The 20668-nt window shown below is 42.3% G+C and overlaps 2 protein-coding genes across 2 annotated transcripts; both read left to right on the top strand.

Annotated features, from left to right (window-relative positions):
• Positions 1 to 2576: 2576 nt before the first annotated feature.
• LOC127928245 (gastrula zinc finger protein XlCGF17.1-like) lies at positions 2577 to 3995 on the top strand (the record flags this gene model as incomplete). The annotated part of the gene is made up of 1 exon (XM_052515369.1): positions 2577 to 3995. A coding segment is annotated over one exon (996 nt), but the record flags the coding sequence as incomplete, so codon positions are not given.
• Positions 3996 to 6562: 2567 nt separating this feature from the next.
• Positions 6563 to 20023, top strand: LOC127928244 (zinc finger protein 418-like). Its single transcript, XM_052515368.1, has 4 exons — positions 6563 to 6574; positions 9479 to 9774; positions 14337 to 14662; positions 18934 to 20023. The coding sequence occupies exons 1-4, from the start codon at positions 6563 to 6565 to the stop codon at positions 19719 to 19721; spliced, it is 1422 nt and encodes a 473-aa protein (XP_052371328.1). The 3' UTR covers positions 19722 to 20023.
• Positions 20024 to 20668: the final 645 nt, after the last annotated feature.

Raw genomic sequence — 20668 nt, 5'->3', positions numbered from 1 at the left:
ACGAGATCAGTTGATCTCTGAAGCTTGGAGGACAAGACGAGATCAGTTGATGTCTGAAGCTTGGAGGACGAGACGAGATCAGTTGATCTCTGAAGCTTGGAGGAGGAGACGAGATCAGATGATCTCTGAAGCTTGGAGGATGAGGCGAGATCAGTTGATCTCTGAAGCTTGGAGGATGAGGCGAGATCAGATGATCTCTGAAGCTTGGAGGATGAGACGAGATCAGTTGATCTCTGAAGCTTGGAGGATGAGGCGAGATCAGATGATCTCTGAAGGATGAGACGAGATCAATTGATCTCTGAAGCTTGGAGAATGAGGCGAGATCAGATGATCTCTGAAGCTTGGAGGATGAGGCGAGATCAGATGATCTCTGAAGCTTGGAGGATGAGACGAGATCAGATGACCTCTGAAGCTTGGAGGATGAGACGAGATCAGCATTTATATATATAATCATCAGCATTTATATATACAGTGCCTTGCGAAAGTATTCGCCCCCCTTGAACTTTGCGACCTTTTGCCACATTTCAGGCTTCAAACATAAAGATATAAAACTGTATTTTTTGTGAAGAATCAACAACAAGTGGGACACAATCACAATCATCACAATCATCACATTTATTGGATATTTCAAACTTTTTTAACAAATCAAAAACTGAAAAATTTGGCGTGCAAAATTATTCAGTAATAATTCAGTCCCCTCTCTCCCTCTAAAAATAATACAGTCCCCTCTCTCCCTCTATATAATAATACAGTCCCCTCTATCCCTCTATATAATAATACAGTCCCCTCTCTCCCTCTATATAATAATACAGTCCCCTCTATATAATAATACAGTCCCCTCTATATAATAATACAGTCCCCTCTATATAATAATACAGTCCCATCTATATAATAATACAGTCCCCTCTCTCCCTCTATATAATAATACAGTCCCCTCTATATAATAATACAGTCCCCTCTCTCCCTCTATATAATAATACAGTCCCCTCTATATAATAATTCAGTCCCCTCTATATAATAATACAGTCCCCTCTCTCCCTCTAAAAATAATACAGTCCCCTCTCTCCCTCTATATAATAATACAGTCCCCTCTATATAATAATACTGACCCCTCTCTCCCTCTATATAATAATACAGTCCCCTCTCTCCCTCTATATAATAATCCAGTCTCCTCTATATAATGATACAGTCCCCTCTATATAATAACACAGTCTCCTCTATATAATAATACAGTCCCCTCTATATAATAATACTGTCCCCCCCTCCCTCTATATAATAATACAGTCCCCCTCTCCCTCTATATAATAATACAGTCCCCTCTCTCCCTCTATATAATAATACAGTCCCCTCTCTCCCTCTATATAATAATACAGTCCCCTCTCTCCCTCTATATAATAATACAGTCCCCTCTCTCCCTCTATATAATAATACAGTCCCCTCTATATAATAATACAGTCCCCTCTATATAATAATACAGTCCTCCCTCTATATAATAATACAGTCCCCTCTCTCCCTCTATATAATAATACAGTCCCCTCTATATAATAATACTGTCCCCTCTCTCCCTCTAAAAAGAATACAGTCCCCTCTATATAATAATACAGTCCCCTCTATATAATAATACAGTCCCCTCTCTCCCTCTATATAATAATACAGTCCCCTCTATATAATAATACAGCCCCCTCTCTCCCTCTATATAATAATCCAGTCTCCTCTATATAATAATACAGTCCCCTCTCTCCCTCTATATAATAATACAGTCCCCTCTATATAATAATACTGTCCACTCTCTCCCTCTAAAAAGAATACAGTCCCCTCTATATAATAATACAGTCCCCTCTATATAATAATACAGTCCCCTCTCTCCCTCTATATAATAATACAGTCCCCTCTATATAATAATACTGTCCCCTCTCTCCCTCTAAAAAGAATACAGTCCCCTCTATAAAATAATACAGTCCCCTCTATATAATAATACAGTCCCCTCTCTCCCTCTATATAATAATACAGTCCCCTCTATATAATAATACAGCCCCCTCTCTCCCTCTATATAAAAATACTGTCCCCTCTCTCCCTCTATATAATAACCCAATTTGTAAGTCGCTCTGGATAAGAGCGTCTGCTAAATGACTTAAATGTAAATGTAATACAGTCCCCTCTATATAATAATACAGTCTCCTCTATAATATAATACAGTCCCCTCTCTCCCTCTATATAATAATACAGTCTCCTCTATATAATAATACAGTCCCCTCTCTATAATAATACAGTCCCCTCTCCCTCTATATAATAATACAGTCCCCTCTATATAATAATACAGTCCCCTCTATATAATAATACAGTCCCCTCTCTCCCTCTATATTATAATAACCATCATAATATTGGTGACCTAAAGTCGTCTGGATCACTGCCTAATGTTTCAGCAACTGTAATAATTTATTGGAAGAATAAAATAATTGACTGTGTGAAAAATGAAGACAAGTACTGACTGTTGTTCACTTGACTGTCTTATTAATGGTAGAAGAAAATTGTCAAAGTTTGTAAAAACATTGAAACATTCACGACAATGACAAATTACTGACTTTGTCGTTCACACAGGAGAGAGACGTGACTATCGTGGATCCTCTGGGGAGCCTCAACAACATCATGATGCTGAAGAGGCAGAGAAGAGTCTCTCCACATCAGAACTCCTCAAGAAACACCAGCAGAGACCCACAGGGAAGAATCCTCATTGCTGCTCTCACTGTGGGAAGTGTTGCAAATCTTTATCAGAACTTAAAATACACCAGAGAACACACACTGGAGAGAAACCTTATAGCTGTGATCAATGTGGGAGGAGTTTTACTATATCAAGCCATCTGACTTCACACCAGAGAACACACACAGGAGAGAAACCTTATAGCTGTGATCAATGTGGGAAGTGTTTTACTATATCAAGCCATCTGACTTCACACCAGAGAACACACACAGGAGAGAAACCTTATAGCTGTGATCAATGTGGGATGAGTTTTGCTGCATCAAGCAATCTGACTTCACACCAGAGAACACACACAGGAAAGAAACCTTATAGCTGTGATCAATGTGGGATGAGTTTTGCTGCATCAAGCAATCTGACAAGACACCAGAGAATACACACAGGAGAGAAACCTTATAGCTGTGATCAATGTGGGAAGTGTTTTACTATATTGAGCTCTCTGACTTCACACCAGAGAACACACACAGGAGAGAAACCTTATAGCTGTGATCAATGTGGGAAGTGTTTTACTATATTGAGCTCTCTGACTTCACACCAGAGAATACACACAGGAGAGAAACCTTATAGCTGTGATCAATGTGGGAAGTGTTTTACTATATCAAGCTCTCTGACTTCACACCAGAGAACACACACAGGAGAGAAACCTTATAGCTGTGATCAATGTGGGAAGTGTTTTACTATATCAAGCCATCTGACTTCACACCAGAGAACACACACAGGAGAGAAACCTTATATCTGTGATCAATGTGACAAGAGATACTCTGATAAAAGATCTCTGATTAAACATCAGAAAATACATGAAGGAGTTGTTTCATGATATCAATTGTAGTAGGAGTGTTTTAATGATGTCACAATGTAGAATGTTTTAACATTGTAGTAGGAGTGTTTTAATGATGTCACAATGTAGAATGTTTTAACATTGTAGTAGGAGTATTTGAATGATGTCACAATGTAGAATGTTTTAACATTGTAGTCGGAGTATTTTAATGATGTCACAATGTAGAATGCTTTAACATTGTAGTAGGATTATTTGAATGATGTTACAATGTAGAATGTCTTAACATTGTAGCAGCACTTCAACATTCAAAATGTAGCCAGCGGTTTTCTACAAGTTGAAAAAGCTGCTTGTTTAAAAAAATACATGTAATTGATCATTGTTGCAGATGTTTGTGTATAAACACACATGAAAGCAGTACAATAAAATGGACTATAATCAATTTTTATTAACAATCTGACATCACTCCAGTATTTCTTCACAGCATTCAAATGCTAATTGTCTTTATTCCCCTCCTGAAGAAGCATGACTCAAATCACCTCATATTTCAAACATTCAGCCTGACAAAAGATACATGTTTTATTATTCCATGCCTCACCATTAAGTGAAGTATTGCCAATACATATTAACAAAGGGGTGAACATTTGGTTTTACACCAGCGAGTACACACAGGAAATAAACCTCACTGCTGCCCTGACTTTGGGAGTTTTTCAACATCACGGTCTTTACAATCTCACCAAGGAATTCACACGAGAGAGAGAGAACCAGCGGCTGTGATGTATGTGGAATGACTTACTGCCTCGAGTGAACTGATTTTACACCAGAGAACATAGAATGATCTCCAAACCAGACCTGGGTAGTAGAACACAGAGTGTAGAATGGTCTCCAACACTAGACCTGGGTAGTAGAATACAGAGTGTAGAATGACCTGGGTAGTAGAACACAGAGTGTGGAATGATCTCCAACACTAGACCTGGGTAGTAGAACACAGAGTGTAGAATGACCTGGGTAGTAGAACACAGAGTGTGGAATGATCTCCAACACCAGACCTGGGTAGTAGAATACAGAGTGTAGAATGACCTGGGTAGTAGAACACAGAGTGTGGAATGATCTCCAACACCAGACCTGGGTAGTAGAACACAGAGTGTAGAATGATCTCCAACACTAGACCTGGGTAGTAGAACACAGAGTGTAGAATGATCTCCAACACCAGACCTGGGTAGTAGAACACAGAGTGGAATGGCGCCGGAGAAGAAGGCCCCCAACCGATTGTGTTTTTTAAATTGTTTATTTGCATTGTTTGTAACTCTTTTTTTTATTTTTTATGTTGTCTCTTATGACCGAAAATAACTTCTAGACATCAAGACTGCGATTATTCACGGACTAGCAGAAACATTTTTCTTCTCTGACGACTCTGATAAACAGCTCTCTCGGGAACAGGCCCAGAGCCTCGCGTGTCTGTTTCCAGGTCAACCTGCCATCTGTGTGAAGAGGTGGAGAAATAAAGAGACCGGAGGGCGGGCTGCCTTCTGGGAATTCGTAGACGATCGAATAAGCCCCCACTTCTTTCCATTTCGCTAGCAAATGTGCAATCTTTTGGACAATAAAATCGATGACCTACGCAGAAGATTAAACTACCAACGGGACATTCAAAGCTGTAATATCTTATGCTTCACTGAGTCGTGGCCGAACGACGACACTAACAACATACAGCTGGTTAAATGCTGCACCGGCAGGATAGAACAGAAGATTAAACTACCAACGGGACATTCAAAGCTGTAATATCTTATGCTTCACTGAGTCGTGGCTGAACGACGACACTAACAACATACAGCTGGTTAAACGTTGGATAGAACAGTGGCGTCTGGTAAGACAAGGGACGACAGACTGCGGCAGTATATTTGTAAACAACTGCACTATATCTTAGGAAGTCGAGAGCTATTGCTGGTCTGAGGTAGAGTTTCTCATGATAAGCTGTAGACAACACTATCTTCCTAGACAAGGGACGACAGACTGCGGCAGTATATTTGTATACAACTGCACTATATCTTAGGAAGTCTAGAGCTATTGCTGGTCTGAGGTAGAGTTTCTCATGATAAGCTGTAGACAACACTATCTTCCTAGACAAAGGACGGCAGACTGCGGCAGTATATTTGTAAACAACTGCACTATATCTTAGGAAGTCTAGAGCTATTGCTGGTCTGAGGTAGAGTTTCTCATGATAAGCTGTAGACAACACTATCTACCTAGACAAAGGATGACAGACTGCGGCAGTATATTTGTAAACAACTGCACTATATCTTAGGAAGTCTAGAGCTATTGCTGGTCTGAGGTAGAGTTTCTCATGATAAGCTGTAGACAACACTATCTACCTAGACAAGGGACGGCAGACTGCGGCAGACTATGTATTTTTGTAAACAACTGCACTATATCTTAGGAAGTCTAGAGCTATTGCTGTTCTGAGGTAGAGTTTCTCATGATAAGCTGTAGACCACACTATCTACCTAGAGAGTTTTCAACCGTATTCTATGACTGTGGTATATAAACAGCTGGAGGATGGCACTAAGACAGCATTGAATGAGCTGTGTTCCGCCATAAGCAAACAAGAAAGTGCTCATCCAGAGGCGGCGCTCCTAGTGGCCGGGGACTTTAAATGCAGGGAAATGTAAATCAGTTTTACCTAATCTCTATCAACATGTTAAATGTGCAAGAGGAGAAAACTCTATACACACGTACAAAGCTCTCCCTCACCTTCCATTTGGCAAATCTGACCATAATTCTATCCTCCTGATTCCTGCTTACAAGGAAAAAATTAAAGCAGGAAGCACCAGTGACTCTATCAATAAAACGGTGGTCAGAGGGAGCAGATGCTAAACTACAAGGACTGTTTTGCTATCACAGACTAGAATATGTTCCGGGATTCCTCCGCATTGCATTGAGGAGTACACCATATCAGTCATTGGCTTCATCAATAAGTGCATCGAGGACGTCGTCCCAACATTGACCGTACGTACATACCCCAACCAGAAGCCATGAATTTACAGGTAACATCCGCACTGAGCTAAAGGCTAGAGCTGCCACTTTCAAGAGCGGGACTCTAACCCGGAAGCTAAAAAGAAATCCCGCTATGCCCTCCGACGAACCATCAAACAGGCAAAGCGTCAATACAGGACTAAGATCGAATCGTACTACTCCGGCTCTGTGTTCTGTTAGATGGGTTTTAATCGTACTTCTGACGCTCTTCAGACATGGCTTGTAAACCATTACAGACTCCCAAAGGAAGCACAGCCATGAGCTGCCCAGTGACATGAGCCTACCAGACCAGCTAAACTACTTCTATGCTCGCTTCGAGGCAAATAACACTGAAACATGCATGAGAGCACCAGCCAGTGCCCAAGAACACTAAGGTAACCTGCCTAAATGACTACCGACCCGTAGCACTCACGTCTGTAGCCATGAAGTGCGATGAAAGGCTGGTCATGGCTCACATCAACAGCATCGTCACAGAAACCCTAGACCCACTCCAAATTGCATACAGCACCAACAGATACAGATGCAATCTCTATTGCACTTCACACTGCCCTTTCCCACCTGGAACACCTATGTGAGAATCCTATTCATTGACGACAGCTCAGTTCAACACCATAGTGTCCTCAAAGCTCATCAATAAGCTAAGGACTCTGGGGCAAAACACTTCCCTCTGCAACTGGATCCTGGACTTCCTGACGGGCCGCCCCCAGGTGGTAAGGGTCGGTAACAACACATCTGCCACGCTGATCCTCAACACTGGGGCCCCTCAGGGGTGTGTGCTTAGTCCCCTCCTGTACTCACTGTTCACTCATGACTGCACGGACAGGCACGACTCCAACACCATCATTAAGTTTACCGATGACAGTGGTAGGCCTGATCACCGACGACGACGAGACAGCCTATAGGGAGGAGGTCAGGGACCTGGCTGTGTGGTGCCAGAATAACAACCTCTACCTCAACGTGATCAAGACAAAGAAGATGATTGTGGACTACAGGAAAAGGAGGACCAAGCACGGCCCCATTCTCATCGGCGGGGCTGTAGTGGAGTAGGTTGAGAGCTTCAAGTTCCTTGGTGTTCACATCACCAACAAACATCACCAACAAACTACCATGGTCCAAGCACACCAAAACAGTTGTGATGAGGCCACGACAAAACCTATTCCCCCTCAGGAGACTGAAAAGATTTGGCATGGGTCCTCAGATCCTCAAAAGGTTCTACAGCTGCACCACCGAGAGCATGGTTGCACTGGTTGCATCACTGCCTGGTATGGCAACTGTTCGGCCTCAGACCGCAAGGCACTACAGAGGGTAGTGCGAACGGCCTATTACATCACACAGCTTCCTGCCATCCAGGACCTCTATACCAGGCGGTGTCAGAGGAAGGCCCTAAAAATGGTCAAAGACTCCAGCCACACTAGTCTTAGTAGAACTGTTAGACTCATGTTGTCATTGATAAATCAGGTCCATTAATAACATGTATTGTTTACCATGTTTTCATTGATAAATCAGGTCCATTAATAACATGTATTGTTGACCATGTTTTCATTGATAAATCAGGTCCATTAATAACATGTATTGTTGACCATGTTTTCATTAATAACATGTATTGTTTACCATGTTTTCATTGATAAATCAGGTCCATTAATAACATGTATTGTTTACCATGTTTTCATTAATAACATGTATTGTTTACCATGTTTTCATTGATAAATCAGGTTCATTAATAACATGTATTGTTTATCATGTTTTCATTAATAACATGTATTGTTTACCATGTTTTCATTAATAACATGTATTGTTTACCATGTTTTCATTAATAACATGTATTGTTGACCATGTTTTCATTGATAAATCAGGTACATTTACATTTAAGTCATTTAGCAGACGCTCTTTAATAACATGTATTGTTGACCATGTTTTCATTGATAAATCAGGTCCATTAATAACATGTATTGTTGACCATGTTTTCATTAATAACATGTATTGTTTACCATGTTTTAATTGATAAATCAGGTTCATTAATAACATGTATTGTTGACCATGTTTTCATTGATAAATCAGGTCCATTAATAACATGTATTGTTTACCATGTTTTCATTAATAACATGTATTGTTGACCATGTTTTCATTAATAACATGTATTGTTTACCATGTTGTCATTGATAAATCAGGTCCATTAATAACATGTATTGTTTACCATGTTTTCATTAATAACATGTATTGTTGACCATGTTTTCATTGATAAATCAGGTCCATTAATAACATGTATTGTTTACCATGTTTTCATTGATAAATCAGGTTCATTAATAACATGTATTGTTGACCATATTTTCATTAATAACATGTATTGTTGACCATGTTTTCATTAATAACATGTATTGTTTACCATGTTTTCATTAATAACATGTATTGTTTACCATGTTTTCATTAATAACATGTATTGTTGACCATGTTTTCATTGATAAATCCATTAATAACTACCAGCTCACTCGGAGGGCCCTCCTCTGAGTACCAACCCCCCCCCCCCCCCCCCACCAGCTCACTTGGAGGACCCTCTGAGTATCAACCCCTCACCCCTACCAGCTCACTAGGAGTACCCTCTGAGTACCAACCCCCCTCCCCTCACCCCTACCAGCTCACTAGGAGGGACCTCCTCTGAGTACCAACCCCCCTCACCCCTACCAGCTCACTAGGAGGGCCTTCCTCTGAGTACCAACCCCCCCCCCCTCAACCCTACCAGCTTACTAGGAGGGAGCTCCTCTGAGTACCAACCCCCCTCCCCTCACCCCTACCAGCTCGTTAGGAGGGACCTCTGAGTACCCCCTCCCCTCACCCCTACCAGCTCACTAGGAGGGCCCTCCTTTGTGTTGCTGACAAAACTTTGAGGGTGACTTCGGGGACACACCCATCAACTTCAGGACACACCCATCAACTTCGGGGACACGCCCATCAACTTCGGGGACACGCCCATCAACTTCAGGACACACCCATCAACTTCAGGACACACCCATCAACTTCGGGGACACGCCCATCAACTTCAGGACACACCCATCAACTTCAGGACACACCCATCAACTTCAGGGACACACCCATCAACTTCGGGGACACGCCCATCAACTTCGGGGACACGCCCATCAACTTCAGGACACACCCATCAACTTCAGGACACACCCATCAACTTCGGGGACACGCCCATCAACTTTGGGACACAATCGTGACTTGAATGATTTCTTGCGATCAGTGGGACGCTACTGTCCCACCTGGCCAACTTGGCAGAGCGACAAATTAAATTACTATAAATATTCAACTTTCATGCAATCACAAGTGCAATACACCAAAATAAAGCTTAAATTGTTGTTAATCCAGCCAACGTGTCAGATTTCAAAAAGGCTTTATTCTGAAAGCAAACCATGCGATTATCTGAGGACGGTGCCCAGCACACAAATCCATAACAAATAATTTTCAACCAAGGAGGTGCGACACAAAAGTCAGAAATAGCGATATAATAAATGCCTTTTGAAGATCTTCTTCTGTTGGCACTCCAAAAGGTCCCAGTTATATCACAAATGGTCATTTTGTTTGATAAAGTCATTCTTTATATCCATAAAAACTCAGTTTAGCTGGCGCGCTTCAGTCAATAATCCACCCAGTTTCCCTCCATCAAAATGCTTTACAAAATGAATCCCAAACGTATCCAAACAAGTCAATCAACGTTTATAATCAATCCTCAGCTACCCTAATACGCAAATAAACAATCAAATTTAAGACGGAGAATCGTTATTATCTTTACCGCAGAAAAATACCAAAGGACGCGCTCTCAATCATGCGCATGAAAACACGACAGACAAAATGGGAGCCACCTAGAAAAACTACAATTTCTGGCTCATTTTACCAAAAAACCCAGCCTGAAACTCTTTCTAACGAATGTTGACATCTAGTGGAAGCCCTAGGAACTGCAAGTCTGGACAGCACCCATCACATCACATAACATAATGTTGACATCTAGTGGAAGCCCTAGGAACTGCAAGTCTGGACAGCACCCATCACATCACATAACATAATGTTGACATCTAGTGGAAGCCCTAGGAACTGCAAGTCTGGACAGTACCCATCACATCACATAACATAATGTTGACATCTAGTGGAAGCCCTAGGAACTGCAAGTCTGGACAGCACCCATCACATCACATAATGTTGACATCTAGTGGAAGCCCTAGGAACTGCAAGTCTGGACAGCACCCATCACATCACATAACATAACATAATGTTGACATCTAGTGGAAGCCCTAGGAACTGCAAGTCTGGACAGTACCCATCACATCACATAACATAATGTTGACATCTAGTGGAAGCCCTAGGAACTGCAAGTCTGGACAGCACCCATCACATCACATAACACAATGTTGACATCTAGTGGAAGCCCTAGGAACTGCAAGTCTGGACAGTACCCATCACATCACATAACATAATGTTGACATCTAGTGGAAGCCCTAGGAACTGCAAGTCTGGACAGCACCCATCACATAACATAATGTTGACATCTAGTGGAAGCCCTAGGAACTGCAAGTCTGGACAGCACCCATCACATAACATAATGTTGACATCTAGTGGAAGCCCTAGGAACTGCAAGTCTGGACAGCACCCATAACATAATGTTGACATCTAGTGGAAGCCCTAGGAACTGCAAGTCTGGACATCACCCATCACATCACATAACATAATGTTGACATCTAGTGGAAGCCCTAGGAACTGCAAGTCTGGACAGCACCCATCACATAACATAATGTTGACATCTAGTGGAAGCCCTAGGAACTGCAAGTCTGGACAGCACCCATCACATCACATAACATAATGTTGACATCTAGTGGAAGCCCTAGGAACTGCAAGTCTGGACAGCACCCATCACATAACATAATGTTGACATCTAGTGGAAGCCCTAGGAACTGCAAGTCTGGACAGCACCCATCACATAACATAATGTTGACATCTAGTGGAAGCCCTAGGAACTGCAAGTCTGGACAGCACCCATCACATCACATAACATAATGTTGACATCTAGTGGAAGCCCTAGGAACTGCAAGTCTGGACAGCACCCATCACATCACATAATGTTGACATCTAGTGGAAGCCCTAGGAACTGCAAGTCTGGACAGCACCCATCACATCACATAACATAACATAATGTTGACATCTAGTGGAAGCCCTAGGAACTGCAAGTCTGGACAGCACCCATCACATCACATAATGTTGACATCTAGTGGAAGCCCTAGGAACTGCAAGTCTGGACAGCAACCATCACAAAACATAATGTTGACATCTAGTGGAAGCCCTAGGAACTGCAAGTCTGGACAGCACCCATCACATCACATAACATAATGTTGACATCTAGTGGAAAACCTAGGAACTGCAAGTCTGGACAGCACCCATCACATCACATAATGTTGACATCTAGTGGAAGCCCTAGGAACTGCAAGTCTGGACAGCACCCATCACATCACATAACATAACATAATGTTGACATCTAGTGGAAGCCCTAGGAACTGCAAGTCTGGACAGCACCCATCACATCACATAACATAATGTTGACATCTAGTGGAAGCCCTAGGAACTGCAAGTCTGGACAGCACCCATCACATCACATAATGTTGACATCTAGTGGAAGCCCTAGGAACTGCAAGTCTGGACAGCACCCATCACATCACATAACATAATGTTGACATCTAGTGGAAGCCCTAGGAACTGCAAGTCTGGACAGCACCCATCACATCACATAATGTTGACATCTAGTGGAAGCCCTAGGAACTGCAAGTCTGGACAGCACCCATCACATCACATAACATAATGTTGACATCTAGTGGAAGCCCTAGGAACTGCAAGTCTGGACAGCACCCATCACATCACATAATGTTGACATCTAGTGGAAGCCCTAGGAACTGCAAGTCTGGACAGCACCCATCACATCACATAACATAATGTTGACATCTAGTGGAAGCCCTAGGAACTGCAAGTCTGGACAGCACCCATCACATCACATAATGTTGACATCTAGTGGAAGCCCTAGGAACTGCAAGTCTGGACAGCACCCATCACATCACATAACATAATGTTGACATCTAGTGGAAGCCCTAGGAACTGCAAGTCTGGACAGCACCCATCACATCACATAATGTTGACATCTAGTGGAAGCCCTAGGAACTGCAAGTCTGGACAGCACCCATCACATCACAATGTTGACATCTAGTGGAAGCCCTAGGAACTGCAAGTCTGGACAGCACCCATCACATCACATAACATAATGTTGACATCTAGTGGAAGCCCTAGGAACTGCAAGTCTGGACAGCACCCATCACATAACATAATGTTGACATCTAGTGGAAGCCCTAGGAACTGCAAGTCTGGACAGCACCCATCACATCACATAATGTTGACATCTAGTGGAAGCCCTAGGAACTGCAAGTCTGGACAGCACCCATCACATCACATAACATAATGTTGACATCTAGTGGAAGCCCTAGGAACTGCAAGCGGAAACCATTTCACCCTGTTATAAAAGTGGCAGCCATTGAAATCAGTGGTGGGATGACGTTTTTTTTTGGGGGGTTTAACAGCCATTGAAATCAGTGGTGGGATGACGTTTTTTGGGGGGGATGGTGGTTTTAACTTACAATATTTTAACAGCTTTAGAAACTTAGAAACTTAGTTTTTTATCCAAATCTACCAATGATATGCAGATCCTATCTCCTGGGCCCGAGTAGCAGGCAGTTTACTCTGGGCACACTTTTCATCTAGACGTCAAAATACCGCCCCTTAGACCGAAGAGGTTAAATTGATGTTCCACTTTTAAGTAATACAATAAGCATGACATTCAAATTGCCCCCCCCTGTCGTTTTACAAGATATGAACCCCAGTAACAGTTAAAACATTTATTTGGGAGATAGTTTATCTGTTACAAATGTCAACAACAAACAAATCTGACATGAAGAAATGCACTTTATTTTTTATATATAATTAGGAACGCCTCTCTATTCTTTTTGGGGGAAATTGAGCAAACTCAAAAATAACACAGTGCCTTACAGGATTATTTTCTGTGTGTAAACATCTTACAAAACCCCCTGGCTCTGCTAGAATCAGTCCACTACATGTGTTTAGTACTGGGGGGCCTACATGTGTGTGTGTGTACTGGTATGTTGCATTAATCAACTCCTTATCCAATTTTCCTACCTATCAGGAGTGTGTGTGTGTAAAAGATACACATTGTTTCAAGTGATCACCGTGAAAGTGAATTTATCAACTATAAGTATCATTACTATTGTACTGTATGTTGTAACGTTATATATATTTTTTTGTTATACTTGAAAAAAAAAAAATAATTGAAAGTGATTCACTTTTGTTGTTGTCTCGATAATAAAATCAACTGGTTTCCGTTCAGCGGATGTGGATCATTGATTTGGTGTCGCAGGTGTGACGTATAATCTAGTGGACGGCGTCTTCAACAACAACAACAACACGGCTACTATGGTAGCTTGCTAGCCCAAATTTTAAAAAACGAAAATATTAAAGCTCTTTACATGGTTTCGGTGTATATTAACCACTGTATTTTAAACACACTTTTTGTCGTCTTATCCCGTTTAAATTAACATTTACTCTGTTGTTATTAGTCAGGTAGCCCGGTTTGATAAATTGGCCTTAGGCTAGTAGGCTAAGGCTAGTGGCTAATGCTAACTAGCTAGCTATCATCCTTGACCATGAGTTCACTAAGCTCTCCTCTTGTTAAAGAAGAAGAGGAGGAGGAGGTCTGCTGGACGGAGAAAGAGGGTCTGTGGCTGAATGTTGTCGTGAAAGAGGAGAATCAAGAGGAGGTTGTTACAGTAAAACAAGAAGTAGAGGAAGAGGCTGTTACAGTGAAAGAAGAGGAAGACGTTTCAGTGAAAGAAGAGGAAGACCCGATCAGAGTGAAAGAAGAAGAAGAGGAGGATGTGACTGTAAAAGAAGAGGAGGAAAAGAAAGAGGAGGATGCGGGTTTTGGAGTGAAAGAGGAGATGACTGTCATATTGAAAAGGAGGAAGAAGAGGAGGAGGAGACAGGAGACCTGATTAACACCAGTAAGTCTTCAGAACAGGGTCACAACATCTGCAGTTGAACTGATGTGTGATTTCAAAAGGGTCAATCTTCAGTTCCTACATCTGTTTTTGGACTATAAATAGCCGTTGTTTCTTGAAGAATAGAACTTATGAACTTAAACTTTCTTTAAAAAAATTAAATAATGTAGGTTATATTATTTTAATTATTTCAAGGCTATAGCCAACAAAGAAATACGCTCAGCATTTTAAACAACATTTTGTTCTATTAAATCATTACAGTCTGAACTGTATAGCCTATAGCCTGTGAGTTAAATAGAAAATAAATGGGGAAAACTAGTGACTTAGTGCCTTTGAATTCATTTTTAGAAACACGAGTTTGGCCAGTCTGGGGCTTCAGGCTCATGCGATGGTGGCTGGAGAATATCCTCTCCACACATGCAGAGCCACTGGGGAAGCTAAACACCCTTCAGGCCACTCTTGACAGGCTGGGCAGAAATGCAGAGCCCCTGGGGATGCGAAACACCCATTTGGTCACTCTTGACAGGCAGAGATGCAGATTGGAGATTTTTCTATAGATAGGCCTAAAGGTTTTTAGGCAAAAATCAAAACGGAAAGCGCTCCTTGAACGTGGGAAAATGCCAGGCCTATTGGGCCAAAAATCAATTATGGCCTATAGTATAGATAATAAAACCAAAATTAACTAACCGTTTAAGAGATCAGATTTTTTTTTTGGTTTATAAATACTTTGCTACAATGACACACTTAGTTATCTACCTACTTCATTCCATTCTTTTAGCATGTGCATCTAGTAATCTACACCACCATTGCTTTTGGGATACGTGTCTGTTCAGATTATTTAGTTGTGGACAGTCCATCACCACACTCCCTCTCTTGGTCCTCAGTCCATCACCACACTCCCTCTCTTGGTCCTCAGTCCATCACCACACTCCCTCTCTTGGTCCTCAGTCCATCACCACACTCCCTCTCTTGCTCTTGGTCCTCAGTCCATCACCACATTCCCTCTCTTGGTCCTCAGTCCATCACCACACTCCCTCTCTTGCTCTTGGTCCTCAGTCCATCACCACATTCCCTCTCTTGGTCCTCAGTCCATCACCACACTCCTCTCTTGCTCTTGGTCCTCATCTTTGTAAGTCACTTTGATTTTGTACCTGTGTGTTTTATCAGTTTCTATATGTAAAATATTTGAGTGAACTCCATGACAGTAGACTAAGGGGATAATAGAAGCACGTAAATAGACGACAGATGCATTCTGGGCCGGGCCCTGAGCTCGTGAAGTGAAGAGCTACTGGAGCGAAATTGGAGAAAGCCGACGGTCTTCTGGGTAGTTTGGGTGAGACCCAGGTGGTATACGCTCCAGCCTTCTGGGTAGTTTGGGTGAGACCCAGGTGGTATACGCTCCAGCCTTCTGGGTCGTTTGGGTGAGACCCAGGTGGTATACGCTCCAGCCTTCTGGGTCGTTTGGGTGAGACCCAGGTGGTATACCCTCTAGCCTTCTGGGTCGTTTGGGTGAGTCCCAGGTGGTATACCCTCTAGCCTTCTGGGTCGTTTGGGTGAGACCCAGGTGGTTGTATTTTGACCCAGAAGCCAACAACAGCAGTCTCCAGGCAACAATAGATGTATAAAAGACCTGCCTTGACTTCCTCATAGTTCTACAACAAAGGCTCTGTGACAGACATCGAAATTGAGTTCAGGTGCATCCTGTTTCCAATGGTCATCCTTGAGATGTTTCTACAACTTAATTTGAGTCCCACCTGTGGTAACTACCTCATCCCTCATCCCCATCCCCCAAACTACCTCATCCCCATACTGTTATTTCTTTGATTTATTTTGCTCCTTTACACCCCAGTATCTCTACTTGTACACTCATCTTCTGCACATCTACCATTCCAGTGTTTAATTGCTATATTGTAATTATTTAACCACTATGGCCTATTTATTGCCTTACCTCTCTTATCCTACCTCATTTGCGCACACTGTATATAGACATTTTCTATTATATAATAGACTGTATGTTTGTTTGTTCCATGTGTAACTCTGTGTCGTTGTTTGTGTCGAACTGCTTTGCTTTATTCTTGGCCAGGTTGCAGTTGTCAATGAGAACTTGTTCTCAACTAGCCTACCTGGTTAAATAAAGGTGTTCTCAACTAGCCTACCTGGTTAAATAAAGGTGTTCTCAACTAGCCTACCTGGTTAAATAAAGGTGTTCTCAACTAGCCTACCTGGTTAAATAAAAAGGTGTTCTCAACTAGCCTACCTGGTTAAATAAAGGTGTTCTCAACTAGCCTACCTGGTTAAATAAAGGTGTTCTCAACTAGCCTACCTGGTTAAATAAAGGTGTTCTCAACTAGCCTACCTGGTTAAATAAAGGTGTTCTCAACTAGCCTACCTGGTTAAATAAAGGTGTTCTCAACTAGCCTACCTGGTTAAATAAAGGTGTTCTCAACTAGCCTACCTGGTTAAATAAAGGTGTTCTCAACTAGCCTACCTGGTTAAATAAAGGTGTTCTCGACTAGCCTACCTGGTTAAATAAAGGTGTTCTCGACTAGCCTACCTGGTTAAATAAAGGTGTTCTCAACTAGCCTACCTGGTTAAATAAAGGTGTTCTCAACTAGCCTACCTGGTTAAATAAAGGTGTTCTCAACTAGCCTACCTGGTTAAATAAAGGTGTTCTAAATAAAATAAAGGTGTTCTCAACTAGCCTACCTGGTTAAATAAAGGTGTTCTCAACTAGCCTACCTGGTTAAATAAAGGTGTTCTCGACTAGCCTACCTGGTTAAATAAAGGTGTTCTCAACTAGCCTACCTGGTTAAATAAAGGTGTTCTCGACTAGCCTACCTGGTTAAATAAAGGTGTTCTCGACTAGCCTACCTGGTTAAATAAAGGTGAAATAAATACAATTAAAATAAATAGACGCTACTGCTGTTCATCACTTGACTGTCTTATTAGTTTAGTACTATTAGTTAATGCTAGCAGATATCATAGACTTCCAGTCACTGTGCTAACGGATTAGCTCGCAAATCTACCACTAACGTCCTTCAATACTGGACACAGAGACCAAACTGGTATCCGTGAGTTAATCTGACTGGGGAAGTGAATGGTTCTTCTTGTTCAAACTGGTATCCGTGAGTTAATCTGACTGGGGAAGGTAAATGGTTCTCCTTGTTCAAACTGGTATCCGTGAGTTAATCTGACTGGGGAAGTGAATGGTTCTCCTTGTCCAAACTGGTATCCATGAGTTAATCTGACTGGGGAAGTGAATGGTTCTCCTTGTTCAAACTGGTATCCGTGAGTTAATCTGACTGGGGAAGTGAATGGTTCTCCTTGTCTAAACTGGTATCCGTGAGTTAATCTGACTGGGGAAGTGAATGGTTCTCCTTGTTCAAACTGGTATCCGTGAGTTAATCTGACTGGGGAAGTGAATGGTTCTCCTTGTCTAAACTGGTATCCGTGAGTTAATCTGACTGGGGAAGTGAATGGTTCTCCTTGTCTAAACTGGTATCCGTGAGTTAATCTGACTGGGGAAGTGAATGGTTCTCCTTGTTCAAACTGGTATCTGTGAGTTAATCTGACTGGGGAAGTGAATGGTTCTCCTTGTTCAAACTGGTATCTGTGAGTTAATCTGACTGGGGAAGTGAATGGTTCTCCTTGTTCAAACTGGTATCCGTGAGTTAATCTGACTGGGGAAGTGAATGGTTCTCCTTGTTCAAACTGGTATCTGTGAGTTAATCTGACTGGGGAAGTGAATGGTTCTCCTTGTTCAAACTGGTATCTGTGAGTTAATCTGACTGGGGAAGTGAATGGTTCTCCTTGTTCAAACTGGTATCCGTGAGTTAATCTGACTGGGGAAGTGAATGGTTCTCCTTGTTCAAACTGGTATCCGTGAGTTAATCTGACTGGGGAAGTGAATGGTTCTCCTTGTTCAAACTGGTATCTGTGAGTTAATCTGACTGGGGAAGTGAATGGTTCTCCTTGTTCAAACTGGTATCTGTGAGTTAATCTGACTGGGGAAGTGAATGGTTCTCCTTGTTCAAACTGGTATCCGTGAGTTAATCTGACTGGGGAAGTGAATGGTTCTCCTTGTTCAAACTGGTATCTGTGAGTTAATCTGACTGGGGAAGTGAATGGTTCTCCTTGTTCAAACTGGTATCCGTGAGTTAATCTGACTGGGGAAGTGGGTAAATGGATCATTAAAGGTTATTATAAAAAAAGAAAAAAAAAAGGTTGTAAAATAATTCACTATATTGACTTGTGTGACTTTGTTGTCCAAACAGGAGAGAGACGTGACTATCTTGGGTCCTCCGGGGAGCCTCAACAACAACATGATGCTGACGAGGTTGAGAAGAGTCTCTCCACGTCAGAACACATCAAGAAACACCCGCAGAGATTAATCCATTCAACAGAACTTAAAAGACATCAGAGAATCAACGCAGGAGAAAAATCTCATAGCTGTGATCAATGTGGGAAGAGTTTTGCTAAGGCGGGAGGCCTGGCAACACACCACAGAATACACACGGGAGAAAAACCGTACCACTGCTCTGACTGTGGAATGAGCTTTGCTACCTCAAGCCAGCTGATAAGACATCAGAAAACACACACAGGAGAAAAGCCTTATTGCTGTGATCAGTGTGGGAAGAGATTCATTCAATCAGCGAACCTGACCGTACACAAGAGAATACACACCGGAGAGAAACCGTACCACTGCTCCGACTGCGCGAAGAGCTTTTCTACTTCAAGCGGATTGATAACACACCAGCGAACACACACAGGAGAGAAGCCTTACCACTGCTCTGACTGTGGAAAGAGCTGTACCACCTCGAGTGCACTGATATCACACCAGCGTACACACACAGGAGAGAAGCATTACCACTGCTCTGATTGCGGGAAGAGTTTTGCTACTTTAAGCAACCTGACACAACACCAGCGAACACACACAGTAGGAAAGCCTCATAGCTGTGATCAATGTGAGAAGAGATACTCCCATCTAATGTCTCTGATTAAACATCAGAAAATACATGAAGAAGATCCAGACCTAGGTAGAAGAACACAGAGTGTGGAATGATCTCCAACACCAGACCTGGGTAGAAGAACACAGAGTGTGGAATGATCTCCAACACCAGACCTGGGTAGTAGAACACAGAGTGTAGAATGATCTCCAACACCAGACCTGGGTAGTAGAACACAGAGTGTAGAATGACCTGGGTAGTAGAACACAGAGTGTGGAATGATCTCCAACACCAGACCTGGGTAGTAGAACACAGAGTGTAGAATGATCTCCAACACCAGACCTGGGTAGTAGAACACAGAGTGTGGAATGATCTCCAACACCAGACCTGGGTAGTAGAACACAGAGTGTAGAATGACCTGGGTAGTAGAACACCAGAGAATGAAACACCAGACCTGGGTAGAACCAGCTGTAGAAGAACATTGAACCAGACTAACCAACATTGAACCAGCTAACAGAACATTGAACCAGCTAACGGAACGTTGAACCAGCTAACAGAACGTTGAACCAGCTAACGGAACGTTGAACCAGCTAACAGAACATTGAACCAGCTAACAGAACATTGAACCAGCTAACAGAACATTGAACCAGCTAACGGAACATTGAACCAGCTAACGGAACATTGAACCAGCTAACAGAACGTTGAACCAGCTAACAGAACGTTGAACCAGCTAACGGAACGTTGAACCAGCTAACGGAACATTGAACCAGCTAACGGAACGTTGAACCAGCTAACGGAACGTTGAACCAGCTAACGGAACGTTGAACCAGCTAACAGAACGTTGAACCAGCTAACAGAACGCTGAACCAGCTAACAGAACGTTGAACCAGCTAACGGAACGTTGAACCAGCTAACGGAACATTGAACCAGCTAACGGAACATTGAACCAGCTAACGGAACATTGAACCAGCTAACGGAACATTGAACCAGCTAACGGAACATTGAACCAGCTAACGGAACATTGAACCAGCTAACGGAACATTGAACCAGCTAACGGAACGTT

The sequence above is a fragment of the Oncorhynchus keta genome, unplaced genomic scaffold, assembly GCF_023373465.1.
Source record: "Oncorhynchus keta strain PuntledgeMale-10-30-2019 unplaced genomic scaffold, Oket_V2 Un_scaffold_24390_pilon_pilon, whole genome shotgun sequence".
NCBI classification, from domain to species: Eukaryota; Metazoa; Chordata; class Actinopteri; order Salmoniformes; family Salmonidae; genus Oncorhynchus; species Oncorhynchus keta.
Note: the sequence above shows the minus strand (reverse complement) of the source record. Positions and strands in the feature narration are given on the sequence as shown.

Coding starts and splice junctions, on each gene's coding strand:
- LOC127928244 (XM_052515368.1), top strand. Junction 9,775..14,336: donor ATCAACTTTGGGACACAATC/GTGACTTGAATG, acceptor CTCTTGTTAAAG/AAGAAGAGGAGGAGGAGGTC. Junction 14,663..18,933: donor AGGAGACCTGATTAACACCA/GTAAGTCTTCAG, acceptor TTGTCCAAACAG/GAGAGAGACGTGACTATCTT.